The following is a 22,853-nucleotide window of genomic DNA, read 5'->3' as shown; positions in this document are numbered from 1 at the left end:
GAGAGTTCAAATAGAAACATACACTGCCTAGAAATACCTCTTTTCCAAAGAAATTTAACAAGGCAGCAAAATACACCGGTTTAAAGTATAAAGATGATTTCATAAAAGGTTCAGATCCTAATTTATCCCCACCAGCAAACAGTTTTATCGAGTAAACACTATCAATTATACAAAATCCGCAAAGCCAAAATCAGCAGAAATCATAAGTCAGTGCACGCATAGGAAGTTTTATAAATGTAAAATGATTTTACATTAGTAAAACGTAGAATGCATTTTACTAGTATGACTATTTCCTAAAATGGTCACAAACTGACCACCAAAAACCGAACTTTAATGTACTTTGTGGATGACTTCTAGTATATGTTTATTTTTTATAAAGAATAATTTTAAAAATAAAATATTTAAAAATCACAAAATATATCTTTTGAAAATAACTAAGATTTATAGCGCTATATAATTCATTTGATGAACTTGATTTTTATTAAATGACTTCTTAATTTACAAGATTTTTTCTGTCTTAATATCTTTTAAATATGATTATTAATCTGTCTATTGTTTTTATATTTCAGATCGACAATCTGAATAATGTAACTTGCTTGGGAGGAAAATCTACATCAGAATTAACAGTAAATGAAATTTGTCCCATATCTACAGCAGGCGTAATAATTATTATTAGCATTCTTTTGGCTGTTCTTGGGCTCATAGTAGGTCTTCTTATAGCTCTCTACTATCGATATAATCAAGAAATAAAAGTTTGGCTTTATGCACATCAGATGTTTCTTTGGCTTGTTACTGAAGATGAACTAGATCGTGATAAGCTGTATGATGCTTTCATAAGTTATTCTCACAGAGATGAAGATTTTGCGATAAAACATTTGGTTCCAGGGCTGGAGAATGGCACCCCGAAATTTAAGTTACATTTACATTATAGAGATTGGATTATAGGTGATTATATACCAAGTCAAATAGCAGTCAGTTGAATATTCACGTAGAACTATTGTTGTGTATAATATTAAAATAAAAAAAGAATTTTAAGTTATCTGTAAGTGTAGCTACTATATTAAAGTTTATAATAAGGCTTCATGTTTTTGTTTGAAAAGTTATTTCCAGATTTAATAAATTATTATTATACTTTTTTATTTTTCACTTAATGTTTCGTGTAGAATTTGCTGTCTTGCAAATTCTGAAAGGAATAACGCAAAAACAGATAGCTGCCTGATATGAAAAAAAACCCATAAAATCTTTACTTGTGCAGAATTTCATAAAATGTCTCTGCAAGCACGAAACAGTCAAGTCATGAAATTAAAATTGTGTATGAATTGTTTATAAGACAAGGACATAGGGTTAAATAATGTAAGGTTACTAGTCATTGTAAAGTATGTTCTAAAAATCATAACACTCTATTGCATAACCCACAGGATATTCAAGAAATATCAAACCAATCATCAAGTACGACAATTCCTACATCAGTTTCATGCACTTCTCAAATCAAAAACCATAATTTGTCTCAAATTATTTTAGCTACTGCTCTAATTGAAATATCAGACTCTTGTGGCACACCTTGTTGCTCCTGGTTCATCTGTTAACATTATGACAGAAGCTGAAACTCCATCGAAGCTCATGTTAGCGGAATCAATAATGTGAGTACAGTTGCTAATTCACGTGTTAGTACTACAATTAAGTTACAATTCTCTAACTTTCAAAATCAGCTAGACTTTATAGTGCTGCCTAAAGTTACTCAAATGCTACCTAGTTCAACAATTGATACTTCAAAATTGTTTATTCCGCCTAACATATATTTAGCTGACCCATTTTTCTACCAGCCGAACAAGGTTGATGCTCTCATTGGAGCAGAAGTTTTTTATCACCTTCTTTGCGTCGGACAAATACGATTGGCAGATGGGAATCCTATCCTGCAAAAAACTTCCTTAGGTTGGATAATATCCGGAAAGATACCAGAGTCTTCACATTCGGATGTTCCATCCCTACACTGCTGTCTTGCATCATCAGAAGATGTTCAACAACAAATTGAAAAATTTTGGTCTGTTGAAGAATTGCATTTCAACATGTCCGAATTGAAGTTTCATGATGCCATGAAATGCTGCAAACGGTTGAAAAATGCTGAATACTCTTTGATTATAAAGAAAGGCCAAAATTACAACCAAAGAGTTAGTTATTTACAACTCTTCTTTTGTTTTAAAATAGAAAATTTCTATTTCTCAAAACTATTACTCAGCATTTTCTACATTTATGCGTTAATAGATACTTTCAAGATAATGATTCTGCTTTTGCTATTTTTGCTGTTAAATTCAAAGATTATTCATCCCTATAAGTCTGTTGGTATAATTGTGTTGAGTTAGAATCCAATTTAATCCTTTAAAAAAGGGATTACTTATTATAACTATAATGTAATAGATTTGGATATGATTTCATTGTTCATATGTCATTTAATTTTGTTTTATCACATGGATTTCTTGAACATTTTTAACTTTATTATAAAGTTTATTATAAAGAATGTAAAAACATATCTCTTTCACTACAACAGAAGTTATAATTGAAAAACTGAGAAAAGTGAATCGGTGACTATTGTTGGGCAAAATTTGCACTACCAAAATGAAAATAATAAAAATATTAAGAAATAAAGGAAATTAATTAACTATTAATACTACATAAAAAGGGCACTTTTAATTAAATCCACCCATGTATGAATTTCACGGCATGGACTATAACATGACTAATATGACATGGACATGTAGATGCACAATATGTAATTCAAACTTAGATCATCTAAAATGATAATGTTTACTTTTAACTCTTTTCATACAACAAAAAATGATCAAAATAAAACAGGGAACATTTCCTCCATTTTAAATATATGATATAAACAACACTGTCTATTCTATTCTAAATAGAGTAACCAAAATTAATTTACAGTAGTATTAAATGATGTCTATTTCAAGTTGCAGTAACTCATGTTTCATAGACGTGTCATGAAAAAAAAAATGTAAAGACAGCAAATTCTACACGAAACATAAGTGAAAAATAAAAAAGTATAATAATAATTTATTAAATCTGGAAATAACTTTTCAAACAAAAACATGAAGCCTTATTATAAACTTTAATATAGTAGATACACTTACAGATAACTTAAAATTCTATTTTTATTAAGCACATACTGAAAAAAGTAACAGGAATTGATAATTAATTTAGAAAAGTTAATTTGTAAAGTTAATAAACTAGATACAACTATGAAATTAAATATTTTAAATTACTTTCTTTCTGGGTGGCATGGAGTTAGCCCAAAATATTGCCCAGAAAATAAAACATGTAAAAAACAATAATAAACGATACACTGATTGCACACTTACAGTTTGTGAAATCAAAAACTGTAATTCATTAAGAATTTAATCTCCTAAACAGAGTAGAATAATACAGATTTTAATAAATATTCAAACAGCTAGATCAACAAAAAAATTCAAAAGAAAAACCCACTAATTAAAAAACAAAAAAAATAGTGTTAAATTAAAAAAACACAAAAAAACAAAATGCAAGATTGATAAAAAAATTCTAATTATCATGTAAATAAAACTCATTATAATAATTCTTACTTAAATCTTACAACAACTTGTCTTTTGGATAATGAAGTGGAGGCATCTTGTAAAGTAGACAATTTAAAGCGCTTATAAGTTGTTATACTAAATTCATATCAGATGCCCAATTTTATTAAGTAAACCATAAAACAGAAAGAAATTTAAAGTTACTTCTGGCTTATTAAAAATGAAATAATAAAGTCATGTAAAAATTTTTAATTTCACTTATTACATTTAAATTTTATTGACATATATTACCTGAGAAGCACAAACATTTTGACAACATTGCATAACTAGAAGATATATGTAAAAATGATATTATTTTGCAAAAAAAATTAACTATAACTAAAATAAGAACTTTTATAACCCACATTATATAACCAAGCAATTAAGTACGTTTTCCTAAAGTAAATGCAAATAAAATAACATAACTGACAGTGAAGGTATATTACTTAGCGATAAAAGAATCAACAATTACCATAATAAAAAAAGAAATATATTAAGTTCTAAGTAACTGGTTTATAAAAATTTATTAAAAAAAATTATTTGAATCACATATGATTATTGTAATGTATTATTGTAATTAGAAGACAATAGTTCAAAATTCAGAAAGAAAGAAAAAAATTCTATTCTGATGATCATATTGTGTTATGATAATTATATGTTTTTTCTACCTCCTTTTCATAATTTTTAAGTTGCGACTGCATCAATTGCTTAACAATGCTACTTGACAACAACCTGCTTTGATACTGTTACCCATATATATTTGAAATTCTGACTGAAAGCAGTAATGATTTCTAGTTAATTAAGAAAATTATTTTAATGATAATCTGCAAGGTGAATTTAAGCAATTTAGAAAAAAATTGGGAGCGGGTATAATAATGTAGAATTCTAATTAACTATTAAAAAGGAATAAGTAAATAAAACAAAACAACCTAAAAAAACTAATAAAAAGAATGATACTTACTCAATTTTTCTATAATTTCCATTTTTAGAAGTCAACACCAAATTATAAAAAATTAACTTATATAATTTAGTTACTAGCTTCAAAAATTTTTATTTAAATGATTAGAAAAAGATACATTTTATATCTTAGAACCTTCTTTATGTCGATTTTATTTATTTTTTTAAATTATATAAGCCTACAAAAACTGTTACCTGTAACCAAGCCACAGGCAAGAAAAACTAAACTCAGAAACATAATATTAACAATAATAATAAATATGCAGAAAATAATGTAAAAATAAAGTCTGTTAGCAAGTGCTAAGACTATCTAAAATAGAAGACTATGAAGATCTTTTTTGGAATATTTAGGATAAAACTACTTCTAATTTTTTCAGATTACCTCAGGCAATACGTACATAGAATATATCAATCCAGTATTTTGCAATAATAAAACAATAAAAAACATTTTTAAATGTTTTATAGTCAGTATAATTTCTTGTTTAAAAAATTTTCAATTTAAATTATCTAGAAAAATAAAAAGGATAACTGATATTGTTCTGTTTCATTGTGAGTAGGGTTTGATGAAGCAGAATAAAAATATGTATGGGCTGAATTAAGAATGTAGGTTTTTTTAAAGTTAATAAGATTAAATTATGTATGTGTAAATAAATATCATTATCTGATTTAGTTGAAGCCACAAAATTTGTGGTAATAACACTACTGATAAAATTAAATGCCTTTCAAGGATTCCTGCTGAAAAAATTAAAAGCAGCTAGGTACAACCCCCAATCCCCTATTTCTCTGTTAACCCATATAAAACAGCCAGACGAAATTATCGATTGTTTAATTTAAAATTACTGGTAATTATAAAACAATAACAGGAAACATCCAAAATGAAAAGATTTATGGCTTACTACAATAATAAATAATAACTGAAAAATCTAAACATCAGTATTGTAATTGGTTTTATTATATTATATAAATTTTTTACTTCCCTAGATGTAACCTAACATCATATGAACATTTAAAAAGTTATTTCTTATACACACATACACTCGCATATGAACATACTCGCACACATGTGACTTTGTTAATTAGTTTTAAAGTAAGGATTTATTTTATCATAATTTTGGAATAAAATAAATTATTTGTAAGTAACCCAAAATTGATTGGAACAAGAATATTGTTCAAGTAGGATCCTAAAAGTAAAAACATTACCATATTTCAAATTTCTAAATGGAATCTACATTAAATGTATGAAGTAATTATAGTTAAATAATTATTATTTCAAAGCAGTTAGTGAATTTGTTGCACGGTAGCTTTTTTTTGTAAACTGAAAGCATATTAAGGAGAGGCTAATAACTAATTATGTTTAAATTTCACAAAAAAAAAAAAAACAGGTAGTATTCATGAGAGAAGTGAAACATAAAAATTAATACTACAGAGCAGGGCCCTAATTTTTATTTATAACGGTCCTTAACGTGATCTAAAATACTGAATTATATTAATGAGAGAAGTGAATTTAAAAAGGTTTGTGCCTCCAAAAGAAGATATCTTTAGTTGTAATTAAATAATACAAAACACTATTAAAAAAAAAAAAATTAAAAAAAAAGTAGTAACCAAATAATAAGAAGCAAAAACATAGAACAATATTTCTAAAGGTAACTTAAAAATTGCAGCTTCTTGGATCACAAGGTTGCATTCTTTGGCTTAGACAACTAGCAGTTTTTGATAAAGAGAAATTTTATAAATATATTTTATTAAATTAAATTTTAACCACCAAAACAAAGTTAATAGATAGATAAATTGAAGTTATATAAATTTCAAAAATCAATATTTGCAGGATCCTGCATCTTCAGTCGGTATTAAATTCTATTATCTATTTAATTAAATAAATGTAATTATCAATTATATTAAAACATATTTTTTTAAATCTTTTGTCATTTATTTGAAATTATGTTTTATATTTTGAATAATAGGAAGCGCGGTTTTTCAGTAAAGGCCATTTTCAATTTGCTCCCACTACATGTAGTGGAAAATGGTGCTAGTATAGCATGTTAATTTATATCAACAATCATCTGTTTGCAACAACAGGTTAACATTACTCCGGTTAGTTGCTGAGTTTAGCCGTGCTGAAATGAGTGCTACAATAAATAATCATGTGAGTTGTGAAGTACGATCAGTAATTTGTGATCTATTGGTGAAAAAAAATCTGCTACTGATATTCATACAGAAATTGTTGATGTTTACAGACTCGGTGTTATGTGTAAACGTAAAGTTCGCTACTGGTGTCATTTGTTTTGTGGAAGAAGAACAAATGTTCATGATGGAGAACATAATGGATGCCTCTGATTGTCATCACCGATGAATCGACTGAAAATGTGAATGCAAAAATCCATGAAATCAGAAAGCTTACTGCTTCTCAATTATCAACTGAATTTCCTTTTGTTTTTGATCAGTAATTTATGACATTTTAACTGAAAAACTGGGTTACAGAAAGTTGCGTTCCAGATTGATACAAAAAATGTTGACAGAAACACACAAACAAAGACATCTTACTGTACCTCAAATATTTTTGAGACACTACGAAAATGAAGATGGTGATTTATGGAAACACATTGCGACCGGTGATGAAACATGGATACCTTATTCAAATGTTGAAACAAAGCAGCAATCATCATTCCCAAAGCCCAAAAAGTTTATGCAAGAAAGTTCAATGAAAAAGCTTCTGTTGATTTTTTAGGGATATTGCTTGATTGAATTTCTTGAATGTGGAAGAGCTGTTAATGGCAATATATACTGTGAAACGCTTACAAAACTTAAGATGTTCAATTGAAAATAAAAGGCGCAGGAAACTAACCGACAGGATTTTGTTTCTCCATGATAACGCAAAATCTCACACGGCAAACAAAACCACTGAACTGTGACAATTTAATTGGGAAATCTGTGAACATCCACCTTAGAATTCGCATCTTGCACCAAGTGATTATTACCTTTTTCTCCATTTAAGCTTGCATTGCAGAAATTTGAAGTTGTGAAGAATTCCAAAACAAAGTAAATAATTGGTTTAAATCACAAGCAGGAAAATTCTTGAATAATAAAGTTGGTAAGCCGAAATCAAAAATGTATTGTGAATATGTAGCAAAATATTACATATGTGTAAATTTATTTTGTTATAAAAGTTTTTTTTAATTTCTCTTATTTTAATTTTTATATCAAAACAGCCCTTACTTAAAAAAAACATGCCTCATGTAACAAGCATATATGTAAATTTTGCTGTCCAGTACTGTTATGATGTTATCTTTAAAACGTATATTTTACTTTATTCTAATGTCATTATTTCCAAGTTTTAGACTGCATTTTTATTATGTTTTTAATTAAATCATCATGTTCAAAAGCTGATCTGGTGATTCATCATTTTATATTTTTATTTTAAATTTATAAATATAAAATTTTTCAAGTATTTCATTTTTTTATCATTATTACATAAATCTAAAATTTCTCAATTATTTTAATCAGTACGTATGTATTTCATATTTGTATATATTTCTATATTTGTATTCTAACAAACGGTCAACTACATTAAATATACTTCTCTTTTGGTTTTGTATGCTGTGTATGTTCTGTAAATCTTTTTTAAATAAGTATTGGTTTTGCCAATACTGGTATTACAGAAGGATGATGAGGATAAATCGGATGGAAAAAGTGTCAAATGAAGTATTTAAGAAATACTTCATTACACCCTCTTAATGTGTATTAGCTGAGCTAATACACATTAAGAGGGTGATACAAATACAGATAGAAGGGAGAAATTGTAGGGAAGGTCTCGGTTGGAGTTCATAAAACAGATAATGGACGATATGAACTGTGATTCTTACTGGGAGCTAATGATAAAGGCTGATAAGCGAAGAGTGGAGAGCTGCTGCCAACCAGCCTAATGGCTGTTAACCAAAGAAAAAGAAGTATTATTACATTTTTTGGATATACCTCTCAATTTCTCTCTATTACTTTTATTATTGTTATTTTTTTAATATATTTTATAATGCGATTATTTGGGATTATATGCTTTTTCTATAATTATTTTTATCATGTACATTAATATTTTTTCTATTATATTTTTGTGTAATTGTATTTTAGGTTTAAGTTATTATTAATCTTTCTGTTAGTTTTTTGTTGTTGAATTTTGGTATTTTTATTCTATGTTTTATAGATTTTTTCTATAATTTCACCATCAAAACCAGTAAACATTGCTGCTATTTGTTTAATTTCATATATTTCTTTCATGAATTTATTACTGTTTTTTTGTATAATTAATTGTTCTAAATATCATGTTTTCATATGTATTAATTTTTTTGACCATGGGTGGTTAGAATTTAATGTATTGTAATATTATTTTTGCTGTGGATCTTCTGTAAACTGATGTTTCTACTATATTATTTTGATTTCAATATCTAAAGAATATATTTTTTTGTTACCTTCCATTTAGTACGTAAATTTTAATTGTAATTATTAAGTTTATTTAAAATGATCAAATGTTCATTGTTTAGGGTCGGGTTATATAAGATTATAATATCATCTACATACCTTATCAACAATAATATTTGGTGTATATTTAATATGCCATGAATTGTGTTCAGTTTGAATTATGCCTAATTTTAATTATGAACTACTTTATTTTCAAAATTTTATATAAATACGAGGTGTGTGAGAAAAGTAATGAGTGTTACCAACACTGTGAGTGATCTGGAAACGCTGCGTCTACCGGTCTGTGCTAGAACCAGGCATTGGCGAAATAAAAAGTTGTTTTGTAGAGCAACTTTCAGGGCAACTACTTAATCAATGGATGATCTACCCTGATAAAAAATGCATTGTTCTGGGGCAATTAGGGCATTTCTCTAAAGGTGTCACACTAGGCCATCATGGTAAACCATCGTTTACCACTTGTTCCATCACCTTGCACAGGGTACTGGTCAAGGATATACAACGATACTGGAAGGCATGATTTACCTTTACCAGGTTTCAGTATGGGGATAACCAATGCCTCTAATCAAGAATTTGGAAACACCTGGTCAGAGAAAATGTTGTTATAGATACACAAAAGATGTCATAGTACAATATCGGAGAGGTGTGATAACATACTGAGCCTAATATTATCATTTCCAGGGAAGTTTCATGAAAATTATTCAGAGCATACGTACTTCATTATAAGAAAAGGATGTAATTCATTTTGCGAGTTTCCGGTTTCCAATTGTATATTTTCTACCTGCAACTTTATATCTCACAAACTCAGGGCAGTACGATGATGTAAGTGAAACTGCTCTAAATGACCTTCCAAATATGGTTGGTACATCAAATGGTGCAGTAACAAGGTTATCGCCGCTTTGCAGTCCAATCGACTGCAATGACTACCGATCCAAACATGGTTCGAACCTTTCTCCATGCAACAGATGATGATGGTGTTATACGAGAAATGAATTTGACATAATTCAACCAAGATTTTAGCTTAGCACACCTAAACACTCAATGAAAAACGCCTCTCATGATGCAGAAGGCGCAAAGAAATTTAATTGTCGGTCTTCGATTAAAATTACATAAAGCCCTAAGCCAGTCCCTTAGTGCAGGACTGCAGTCATCATCCCATCAAGGAACAGCAGGTTGCCTTGGCTTTCCAGATGTTAATGAGATGAATTCATTGGCACTATCGAGATTTGGGTGTGTAAACTTCACAAATTGGTGAATCGCACTACTGTTCTTGTCATAATCGCTAAAGGAATCCTTGAATCAGAGCCAGTTCACTTTCTAAACTACCCATCAGCATGGCTGAATCTGAGGCAATTCACTATTATTGACCGAGATTACAATCGGTCTATGATCACTTTCAAATAAGATTTTAGAAACGCACCATGTAAGACATGGGAGCAAGATTGCTGAACTCACTGATAGATCGATGCAAGAAAATGCACCTGATGAAGATGACATAAACTTCCATGATCAATTGTTCAATAAACAGAGATCTAAGTTCTGCCTCAGTCGATCAACAATAATACCTGCAGGAGAACATGCCAATGAGCCCCATGAATGGTGTTGGGAACTCAAATAACCAATTATTAGGGATAAAGAAATCTGGGGAACAGACTAGAAAGATCATTCTCACTAATATCAAAATTTGGAGGAATACATAAGTTGAAGATATTCATTTTGAATATCTGCAGTGAATATCTTCACTGTGATTGCAGGAATGTTTGACACTAGAAGAATACGGGTGCTATTATGATTTTAGATACAGTTTTACTGTATTGTATTACCATTTATTAATAATATATTCTATGATAAAAGAATTGTGGTTTGCAAAAAACCATGTTTTTTATCTACCATGTTTCTTCTCTAACTTCTGCTTATACTACATATGGAAAGTTAATATAATTTATCTTACGGTTAGGCAGTTTTATGTCTTTTTTTTTCAATTAATAAAAAGTTAGTTTTCCATCACTTAAGAGGTCTAACACTTGACTTACAAAATTGATATTTATACATTTTATGCATTTCAGTAAACCTAACAGTACAGTGTTTGAACCAACTTGACAGCTTACACCATTATTGAGCAATGATTATTACAAAATTTTAATTTTGACAGCTATTATGAGTAGAACCCAACGGCCGAATGCAACCATTCGTATTTTTGTAATTCCCTAACTATGCTTAATAGAATGCTGAAATCAAATCAAAATCAGAGACAAACGTGTTCACACACATACTTATTTTATTCAATAATTAACTGTTCATTTGTTGAAAGTCTAATTAATAAAACCAAAAATTCAAGATGATATAATTAATTATATAAGCTTGAAGGTTACGTTTTGGGGAAATTTTGAAGTATATTGCAAATACAAAGTACAGGTGTTTTTAAATCTAAAATATTCTGGTTGAAAAGCAAAGTTGGTCGTATTCTAAAAAAAGAAAATTTCTGATTAAATCGCTTTATTGTTCTATTTAGAATCAAAAAAATTTAACAATAAAATCCCTTTTAAATCGGTTACACTATTAATGTTATACAAAAATGAGTCAACCAGTTAACATGATACAACAAACATCAATAAAGTTTATACAATTTGGGTATTCATGATGGAAGCACGAAGAGTATCTGGTGCGTAAAGATGACATGGACATAGAATCAAAAGGTGGGATGGCGTTTACTTAAGTATATTTAAAAAAAAAAAATTAAAGCTCCAGTTAATGAACTACGCTTATGATCTCATTCTTGCCAGAGACAAAATCAAAGTATTAAACTTGTTCTCCTGTTAAAACACTACTTGGTTCATCACCGGTCATAAAAAATATTAAAATATTGTTCTGATTTTTAGTACCAGAAGATATATATATATATATATATATATATATATTTATATGATTTAGAAGTTGGGAAGTATAAATTGAAAATTCTGCAAAGATTATATGCTGACATAGTCTACTACATCACTTGATAGAAAACTGTATTTAAAAAATGAAAGATTTACTGTTAACAGAATGAATAAATCAGAATCTCCATTGCTTCAAGCTGTTGCAGACAGAAAGATATGGAAAGTAGGAAAGTAAACTGGTTGAGAAGCCGTGAAATAAAAATAGTTAAAGATGAAGGCAGCACAACTTTTTTTCAGAATGATCTGTCAAATGATTTTCAAAAAGTAAACGTTTGTAAAATAGTTAAAAAATAATCTACAGAACTTGTTTGTATTAAATGAACTTTGCCTGATGCCTAATGTCAAAAGTGAAAATTATACTTTTATTAAAATCAACGAGACTCATTCCTACTGATACATAATAATTTTAAAAGTTTTTTTGACATCAAAAGACGGGCAAACTTTTACAGATGATTTAGAAGAATTTGTTCAAGATATTGATCTTCAAGTGGAAAATTAAGATCAATTACAAATATGTTACTCAAGACTATTCCTATTTTGAATGAAAATATTTTAGTTTCAAGAGTGAAATTTTTCCATCTATTATTAACAATCTAATATTATTTTCTTTAAAATGTTTTAAAAGATAATTCTAGTTCTTATAAATATTGTGTTTATCTTCTTATAAAAATTTAATTTTTTTAATATCATTATTATATTCAAAGTAAAATTATAATTTTATAATCTTGGTGTTTGTTAAGAAATATTTCAATACTGTTTAGTTTCAATTTCAATAGTTTAACTAAAAATAATTTGTTTTTCTGTAAATTATTTGTACATTTGAACTCTTGAACTTTTACAGTTTTAATTCATTATCATCATTTCATAATGTAATAAAACTCGCAGACCTATTCCGACATTCCAAAGATTCCTCTTTCTGTCTCTCTCACCACCCTCTCTCACAATATCACTCTCATTCACTCTCTCTCCTCCTTCCAAATGGCGCACAGTTTGGGAATTCTTCTTACACGTCCCTTCCATCACTCTATAATTAGTTATTACATCAATTATGGAAATAATATTAATTCTTGTAAAATCCTCATCTTCACTGGGTATTCCATTCCATTTCTTAAGGCCTCTTAAGAAATTCTTTTCAGAGGCTTGTAGCTTAAAATTCATTTCTCATGAAAACCCAATCCTTGCATTCATAAAACAGAAAAGATAAAGCAATGGTCTCGTACAACATAACAAAGTTTCTTTCAGCGCATTTTTTATTATAATCCCACAAACACTTCTAAATTATTAGTTTTATTGTGAGTGTTCTTACTCATAACAAAGGAGAGACTACAGCCCAAACAGTGTTATTAAGTATGTATTTAAATCTTACTGGTTTTGCTCCTTTTTTTATTTACTAATGCACATATACCATTTTTTAACTTATTAAATTTTCTAGCCAAACCATGATTTAGTTGATAGAAACATATTAAAAAATATGATATTTTTATTTTTACAAACCGTTATCGTAAAAATTAATATAAATACATATTAACTTAAATTAATTTAACAATAAAAAAAAAACAAAATAATTTTTCTTAATCTATTAGTGTAAAATGCCTAGAAATAATTCTCATAATAAAAACTCTGTTTTTTATTATTTTTGAGTAATAATAGAGTTTTTATTATGAGAATTATTTCTAGGCATTTTACACTAATAGATTACGAAAAATTATTATTTTTTTTTTTTTTATTGTTAAATTAATTTATGTTAATATGTATTTATATTAATTTTTACGATAACAGTTTGTAAAAATAAAAATATCATATTTTTTAATATGTTTCTATCAACTAAATCATGATTTGGCTCATTTTATTAAACTGTATCCTTCATATTATGTTTGTAGAGCTGCAGTGTTCTTTTTGAAGCAGTTAACCATCTTTCTTTAAAAAAAATTCAATATTACAATTTTCATTTTTTCTCATTTTTCAGTTTTTCATATATATATATATATATATATATATATATTATAATATACTATACTATCTATAAATATATACTAAATTTATTGAAATTTTTAATTTTTGATTTATTATTAATCTCCACTAACATAAGAGTACTAATTGTTGTCATAAACATTAATGGCTAACCCACAAGATTGGTCTAGTGGTAAACATGTCTTCCCAAATCAGCTGATTTGGAAGTCAAGAGTTTCAGCGTTCAAGTCCCTAGGTAAAGCCAGTTATTTTTACACGGATTTGAATACTAGATCGTGGATACCGGTGTTCTTTGGTGGTTGAGTTTCAATTAACCACACATCTCAGGAATGGTCGAACTGAGACTGTACAAGACTACACTTCATTTTAACTCATACATATCATCCTCTTAAGTATTATCTAAACGGTAATTACCGGAGGCTAAACAGGAAAAAGAAAGACACATTAATGGCTATTTTCTTGAAAGTGTAGAATGATGTCAACTCCTTATTGCATGTGTAGATGCAACTGTGTACAATTGAAAAAAAATCATGGGTTTTAATTGTTTGTAAAACAACCTATTAGAAAATTGCAAGTTACATTAGTAATTTTTACTCTAATGTTATAGCTATCCACTCTGCAAACCTAACAGAACATTCTAATTTTGTTGTCTTAAGTTAATGAATCTGTATTTGGTTACAGGATCTGTCTACAACTATATTGTCTTTACATTACAAATAGAATCTAAGATGACTACTGTTATAACTAAACTAGATATGGTAGAGTCGGTTGGGGTACTGCATTCAACATTCAACTGCAAAATAAATACCAGATTTTTTCATGTAACATTTTTTTGTTATTAGCATTTTAGATTAACTAGGCAATACGAAATAAAACCATTTTGCTATCTTACAATATTTGATCATAATTCTATATGAAAAATATTAATTCGCTTATTACCAAAGTAATAATTTATTCCAGTACAGACTGCTCACTTTAAAATTGTTAAATATAATAATAAAATAAAAGAAGGAAATGGATGTTCAGACATTTTACTCACCAATACACAATGATACTATTTGTGCCCCAGGAGCAACACCATTTTTTTCAGGTAGATCTGGAAAATTTGCGGCTGCTATTGCTGCTACACGTGTTCCATGGCTAGCTGAAAAGAAAAAAAATTTTTTTCATTTTAAATTTAAGATTTTTGAAAACATTTTCTGTAAAAGAGAACTTCATATTAACCTGGGAACAGGTAGATAGTTGCATTCTCCTTATGAAATGATATCTTAAAACCACCTCAAATGTTTCACAAAGAAGCAACTTAGAAGATTAAAGTAAAACTAAAACTTATAAGATTAAAATTCCAAGGCTATATTTAATAAATCAGTTTTCAAATATCTAAAATTTAACAATATTTGGTGAAGTAACACCTTGCAAAGGTAGATCAATGCTGTTAGAATTTGGTTACTGAAAATTAAAGTTAATGCCACTTATAAATTAAAATAAAATTGTAAACACACACCTAACTATAGAAAAAATACATAGAAAATAGTAATGTAAAGAAAAGATGATAACAATCAACGGTACTTATGTATAAGTCTATTGACCAATAAATAGCAAACTTTTGGGTAGTAACCCAAAAGTTTGCTATTTATTAACAGTAGGTGATATTAACAGTAGTTAATATCACCTGAAATAACCATTATACTAACATTTTTATAACCATTTATATTTATTTATTTTATAAATTTATCCAAACTTAATCTATGCTCGCTTCGCTCGCTAGCCTTGTTTAATTAACACAGTAATGTTTTGAGTATTTAAATAATAAATTCAGTAATTATTGCAATTATTTATTATTTAAATAATAAAAACATTACTGTTAATTAGTCGAGGTTAGCGAATGAAGCAAGCTTAGGTTAAATTTGGTTAATTTATAAGCAATAATGTTATATATTTAATACGTAAAATATGTTAATGATCCCGTAAACTTTGAACTATTTTCAAAGTTACAGGATCATTATAGTTATGGTCGATGGGCTAATACGTAAGTACCCATTATACGTAAGTAATTACTCTACATCTTTGTAATCTGTTGCAATAAAACTAATAAACTTCTTGTTGAATGATTTCTTATTAAGCTACATTTATCATTACTCATTCTTAATATAAGTAAATTTTTTATATTCAAATATTACTAATAACATCATATTATTTAAAAAATTACAATTAAAATTAAAATTTTGCCTTTCATTTCCTTTAAACATGACAAAAGTAATAAATAAAACAATAATTGTATATTTTATTACACAAAAAAAAATGTTTGTTTCTAAAAGCAAAAGTATGAATTTCATCTGCATCATCTCCTAGAAGCTGGGATTTTAGACTTTTAAATTAAAATGAGTTCCCAACAGAATTAACATTCAGCATTAACAGATCAGAAAATAACCAATTATGTAAGTCTTTATCCAACTAATGGTTCACCATAGTCCACCAAAATGGGTTCCTTTTAGATGGATTTTGAACCATGCTGAACAACATAAATACAAGTCTAACTCACAAGTATTATAGAAGAAGAAATTGTATGTCTCTATGCAAAATTTCTTCAGATAATGTATGTAAAAGATCAGTTTTTCAGAAAACAATTGGTTCTGACAAAGAAAATACATACTTGTTGACATAAGGAGAATAAAATATATTTATTATGCAGTAACCATAGTTGTTAACTTATGCGATCTGTTTCATATGTTACTTTTTCTATAGTATATTCAGTTGTCAGGAGTGACAACTCCTTTATTACAATCAATAATAATTTTATTACGGTTTTTTATTTCTTGTTTTATACAATACAAAAAGAATATACTACTTTTCAAAACTTTTCAATTTTTCTTGAAAAATAAACTAGTTTTTATAATTGGGTTCTTTAAATGTTCTATAAACCAAGGACTAAAATGAAATAATTTCACTTTCATAAAAAAAATACAATTTATATATACAAATAAATAGGTTATCCATACAGATCATTGCAAAGGACAATGCCTGTGTTACTACTCGCCATTCCTGTGTTACAGAGGGACGGCACCTTGAACACCCAAAGAGTTAAATTTGGTCGCCATTCCCATCTACCTAGTATTCAAATCCGTATAACAGTAACTGCCTTTACTAGAATTTGAACGTTAGAAAGATCGACTTCCAAATCAGCTGAAGAGTTAACCACTGGACCGACCCCCGGTGGGTTAGAATAACAATAGCTAAAGTAACTAAAGTACACACACTTTTGACAGAAAAATTCATAACTTATTTCTTTGCCATAATAATGAAGTAAAAGAATTAATCTTTTTTTTTTTTCTGTAAAGAATATCTTTAATTTACAACTTCACGCTCCTTGGGGGTGAAGAAACAATACATATATTAATGTTCAAGGGAGCAAGAGCCTCGGTCTGTGGCTTAAAACCTTCCCTGGTGTAATACAAATGTATCCTGAAAATGTGAAAGCAATCGATCAGTTGGTTCTTCAGAGATTTTTTTAAATGAAATACATCAAAAAACCTTCTCAGTTATGCCCAAAAAACATGGGTAAAAATCTGGTTGCGTTTGATCAAGTGGTTTTTTGTTTATCCCGAACAAACAAAACCCCTTTTCATCTTTATGTAATAGATATAAGAGATCTAAAATAACGAGACAATTTTTTTTGACAACCACTTTAAAGTTACTAGTAAACATATGGTTATTATATGACCAGCTGATTTATATTGGGTATTAATATTTTTAGAATATTGATGCAACGTGAGACGTAAACAAACTTTTCGTGAAACGAGTTTTTATTGTGCGTTACAAAAATGAGTGATACTAATTATGAACAACGTTTTGTGTTAAACTCGGTTAGAATGCTATTGAAACTTTTTCAAAATTGAAAAGGGCAAAACAAAACACCATACGAAGGAGTGGCACACTTCAAATTCACTGCGTCCCAAAAAAGCAATAATGAGCAAATTAAAACAATGCACATTTGTTTCTTCGATAGTAATGAAATTTTCCATAACGATTGTTGCCTACAGGATAGACTGTAAATCAATATGTTTACCTAGAAATTCTTGAAAGACTCCGTAAAACAGTTGCCGGTGTAAGACCAGCCATTGAAGACAACTGGATGCTGCGTCATGGCAATGCACTTTGTCACACTGCACTCTCAACAGTGCTGTAGTTCCTCAATCCCCTTATTCACCTGACTTGAATCCCTGCGACTTTTTCCTGTTCCCGACTTTAAGAAAACACCTCAAAGGACACCATTTTGGAACGGTAGAAAATATTTTTAAAAAATATAACCGACATCTGAAGGATATTCCGGTTCTGAGTTCCAACACTGCTATGAAGAGTAGGAAAACTGTTTGATGCGTTGTATAATATACCAAATAAACTATTTTGAAGATGATACAAGTCCATGTACGTAGAATTGGATTGTGAATAAAAAGTTTTTCTGAACCGGTCTCATTACTTTATTTACAGATCTCATAGATATCAACGGAAACATACATAACTGCAAATAATATTATTATACACAATTCATAATATATTTATTTATAAGTAGCAATATTTAATAGGCTAATGTAGAATTTTCAAGTCTATATAATGATTATTTTCAGATATAGATACAAATGTCATCTGTGAAAACAATAACAGTGAACAGAAAACATCAACCCTACCACAATAAAAGAAGTTTACCGAGCACTCAGTAAGATGAAGAATTAGAAAGCAGCGGGAGAAGATCAGACTTTTGTAGATATCTGGAAACATGCAAGAAGATCAGCAAAATTTGCCCTTCATCAACAGCTTTTCAACATCTTATGACTGTCTGCAGAGAATCCCTACTAAAAATTCTAAGACACCTTGGACTACATACCAAATTAATAAGCATGATAAAATTGATCGTCACAAATACTAAGTTGAAAGTAAAATTCAGAGCTGAGCTCTCAGAACCATTTCAGATCAAAACAGGACTGGACCAAGCCAATGGGTTCTCACTACCATAATTCAACTGTGCTCTAGAAGAAGTAATGAGGGAATGGCTCAAAAAATGCCCCCAAAAGTAAAAATCTGATGCGGTCACCACACGACTTCCTTGCATACCTAATTACATATACACATTTTTACTGCACTTCATTTAAACTTATTTCATTTGAAAGTGATATACGATCCTCCACTTCCTTAATAAAAGTGGACAGTTACACAGTCGCGGAAATATTACTTATTAGCATCAAATATTTATACAAATATTAATTTATGAAATATTAGGGCAGAATTAAAGTCCCTTTATTACTTGTATTACTACTATATCAGTATTATTCGCATCTTCATGAGTTGCTGATTAATAAAAGTTTCAGATTTCTGGTGTGTCATATAAATAAAAATTAATAATAATTAAAGTATTCCGTTTAGTGAACTCCTGTATACTGGTTATAAATGTTAATTTTTACAGGGTAAAATATTCAGTTTTTATTATTGGATTAGTCGGTGAATAATCAAAAAAAGTAACAATCGTACAGAAACAAAAAAGATAACATGAAGAAATATATCTCAGAAAAATGACAAGAAGATGAATATGAAGAGAAAGAGTTATTAGTCTCTAAACATTAAGAAGCAATAGATTTGGATTATATCACCATATCAGTAATTAAAAATTACACAAATTCATAATGAACCCTTATATTTAATAAATATTTCCTTTAGTCTGGAGAAATATTTTATAACAGTATATTGAAATTTACTGAATTTCATGAAAATGTACTTAAAATAAAAATTGAATTCTTACATTAGTTAATGTAGGAAATCAAAGGTACTGGACTAAAACTTCAAATTAAGAAAAGACACCATCATTTTTACTGGGCTGAATAAATTAACTGCAATTATTTACTCACGAGTATAAGTTGGAATAAGATTTTGTAAAAAAAAAAAAACTAGCTGGTCAGGGCTCACTTTTCTTACCCAACCGTCTAGCCAGGACCCCCAATGTGCTTCGATATCCTCATGCTTGTGAGAATAATACTGATAAATAAAACTTAAACCTCGTTCAGTTTACAAAAAAATATCATTATATGGTTGGTAGGTAAATTTCTTCAAAGCACAGTTTAGTCAGTACAGGACCCAAACTCTGAGCGATTTGAAGAGTGTGAGTTTCAAAATAGTCAGCCTTCATCTTAAAAATAGTAGTTATATCCATCCATATTTAGTCTGGTTCTTAGTATTACCCTACAAACACCAGTAGGAGGTTATCATATTTTGTTTCTTATTTTTCTTATGTGTTTTTTGGTCAAGTAACTGGAGGCAGGTGCAGCCAGCTGGGTCGGTCGCACTACAGTAACCGTGGCTATTGGTTGAGCTACCAATAGTACACGAACAAATCCCTTAAAAAATCGAAAATAAAAAAAACAAAAAATAGTCTTTAGAAATTAACTGAAGAATAATTGCAAGCCCAAATCTACTTAATATACTGTCCAATCAGGAATGGGAAAAATTTGCAATCATTTTTCAAAATTTTTTAACTTTCTTCATCCCTTTGCAAAAAATATAAAAATTGTTTTTTAGATATTCAGATTATTACACACACACACACACACACATAAGCGCACGTGCCAAAAATCAAGTTGATATCTTCATTTGTTACTGAGAAATGAAAAAAATAGTAATTTCATTGTACTCCATTTTAACCCTTTAAACCCAGAATTTAAAAAAATCCTTTCTTAATGTGCATTTACACAGTATAAAAAAAAACTTATACAATTTCTCATTAATTTACCTTCACTAGTTTTTGTTGCGCATTGGTAAATCAGTTATCAGTCAATCACGACAAGTTGCTTTATAGGTACAGATTTTCAAAATTTATAGCTGGCTTAGACATGAACCCCAAACCTATGGCACATATGGAGAGTTCAAATAGAAACATACACTGCCTAGAAATACCTCTTTTCCAAAGAAATTTAACAAGGCAGCAAAATACACCGGTTTAAAGTATAAAGATGATTTCATAAAAGGTTCAGATCCTAATTTATCCCCACCAGCAAACAGTTTTATCGAGTAAACACTATCAATTATACAAAATCCGCAAAGCCAAAATCAGCAGAAATCATAAGTCAGTGCACGCATAGGAAGTTTTATAAATGTAAAATGATTTTACATTAGTAAAACGTAGAATGCATTTTACTAGTATGACTATTTCCTAAAATGGTCACAAACTGACCACCAAAAACCGAACTTTAATGTACTTTGTGGATGACTTCTAGTATATGTTTATTTTTTATAAAGAATAATTTTAAAAATAAAATATTTAAAAATCACAAAATATATCTTTTGAAAATAACTAAGATTTATAGCGCTATATAATTCATTTGATGAACTTGATTTTTATTAAATGACTTCTTAATTTACAAGATTTTTTCTGTCTTAATATCTTTTAAATATGATTATTAATCTGTCTATTGTTTTTATATTTCAGATCGACAATCTGAATAATGTAACTTGCTTGGGAGGAAAATCTACATCAGAATTAACAGTAAATGAAATTTGTCCCATATCTACAGCAGGCGTAATAATTATTATTAGCATTCTTTTGGCTGTTCTTGGGCTCATAGTAGGTCTTCTTATAGCTCTCTACTATCGATATAATCAAGAAATAAAAGTTTGGCTTTATGCACATCAGATGTTTCTTTGGCTTGTTACTGAAGATGAACTAGATCGTGATAAGCTGTATGATGCTTTCATAAGTTATTCTCACAGAGATGAAGATTTTGCGATAAAACATTTGGTTCCAGGGCTGGAGAATGGCACCCCGAAATTTAAGTTACATTTACATTATAGAGATTGGATTATAGGTGATTATATACCAAGTCAGATAGCAGTCAGTTGAATATTCACGTAGAACTATTGTTGTGTATAATATTAAAATAAAAAAAGAATTTTAAGTTATCTGTAAGTGTAGCTACTATATTAAAGTTTATAATAAGGCTTCATGTTTTTGTTTGAAAAGTTATTTCCAGATTTAATAAATTATTATTATACTTTTTTATTTTTCACTTAATGTTTGTGTAGAATTTGCTGTCTTGCAAATTCTGAAAGGAATAACGCAAAAACAGATAGCGGCCTGATATGAAAAAAAAACCCATAAAATCTTTACTTGTGCAGAATTTCATAAAATGTCTCTGCAAGCACGAAACAGTCAAGTCATGAAATTAAAATTGTGTATGAATTGTTTATAAGACAAGGACATAGGGTTAAATAATGTAAGGTTACTAGTCATTGTAAAGTATGTTCTAAAAATCATAACACTCTATTGCATAACCCACAGGATATTCAAGAAATATCAAACCAATCATCAAGTACGACAATTCCTACATCAGTTTCATGCACTTCTCAAATCAAAAACCATAATTTGTCTCAAATTATTTTAGCTACTGCTCTAATTGAAATATCAGACTCTTGTGGCACACCTTGTTGCTCCTGGTTCATCTGTTAACATTATGACAGAAGCTGAAACTCCATCGAAGCTCATGTTAGCGGAATCAATAATGTGAGTACAGTTGCTAATTCACGTGTTAGTACTACAATTAAGTTACAATTCTCTAACTTTCAAAATCAGCTAGACTTTATAGTGCTGCCTAAAGTTACTCAAATGCTACCTAGTTCAACAATTGATACTTCAAAATAGTTTATTCCGCCTAACATATATTTAGCTGACCCATTTTTCTACCAGCCGAACAAGGTTGATGCTCTCATTGGAGCAGAAGTTTTTTATCACCTTCTTTGCGTCGGACAAATACGATTGGCAGATGGGAATCCTATCCTGCAAAAAACTTCCTTAGGTTGGATAATATCCGGAAAGATACCAGAGTCTTCACATTCGGATGTTCCATCCCTACACTGCTGTCTTGCATCATCAGAAGATGTTCAACAACAA

At 28.9% G+C, this 22,853-nt stretch overlaps 1 protein-coding gene across 4 annotated transcripts in view; it reads right to left on the bottom strand.

The window, feature by feature from the left end:
* The window catches only part of LOC142328254 (uncharacterized), a 246,896-nt gene that overhangs the window by 54,376 nt on the left and 169,667 nt on the right, over positions 1-22,853 (bottom strand). For all 4 annotated transcript variants that reach the window (XM_075371921.1, XM_075371919.1, XM_075371918.1 and 1 more), the window contains one exon: positions 14,964-15,068. In XM_075371921.1, the coding sequence (XP_075228036.1) occupies positions 14,964-15,068 (105 nt within the window). The remainder of the gene's footprint in view (positions 1-14,963; positions 15,069-22,853) is intronic.

Source organism: Lycorma delicatula, chromosome 7, assembly GCF_047948215.1.
Source record: "Lycorma delicatula isolate Av1 chromosome 7, ASM4794821v1, whole genome shotgun sequence".
Taxonomy (NCBI): domain Eukaryota; kingdom Metazoa; phylum Arthropoda; class Insecta; order Hemiptera; family Fulgoridae; genus Lycorma; species Lycorma delicatula.
This window is presented reverse-complemented; position numbering and strand designations above follow the sequence as displayed.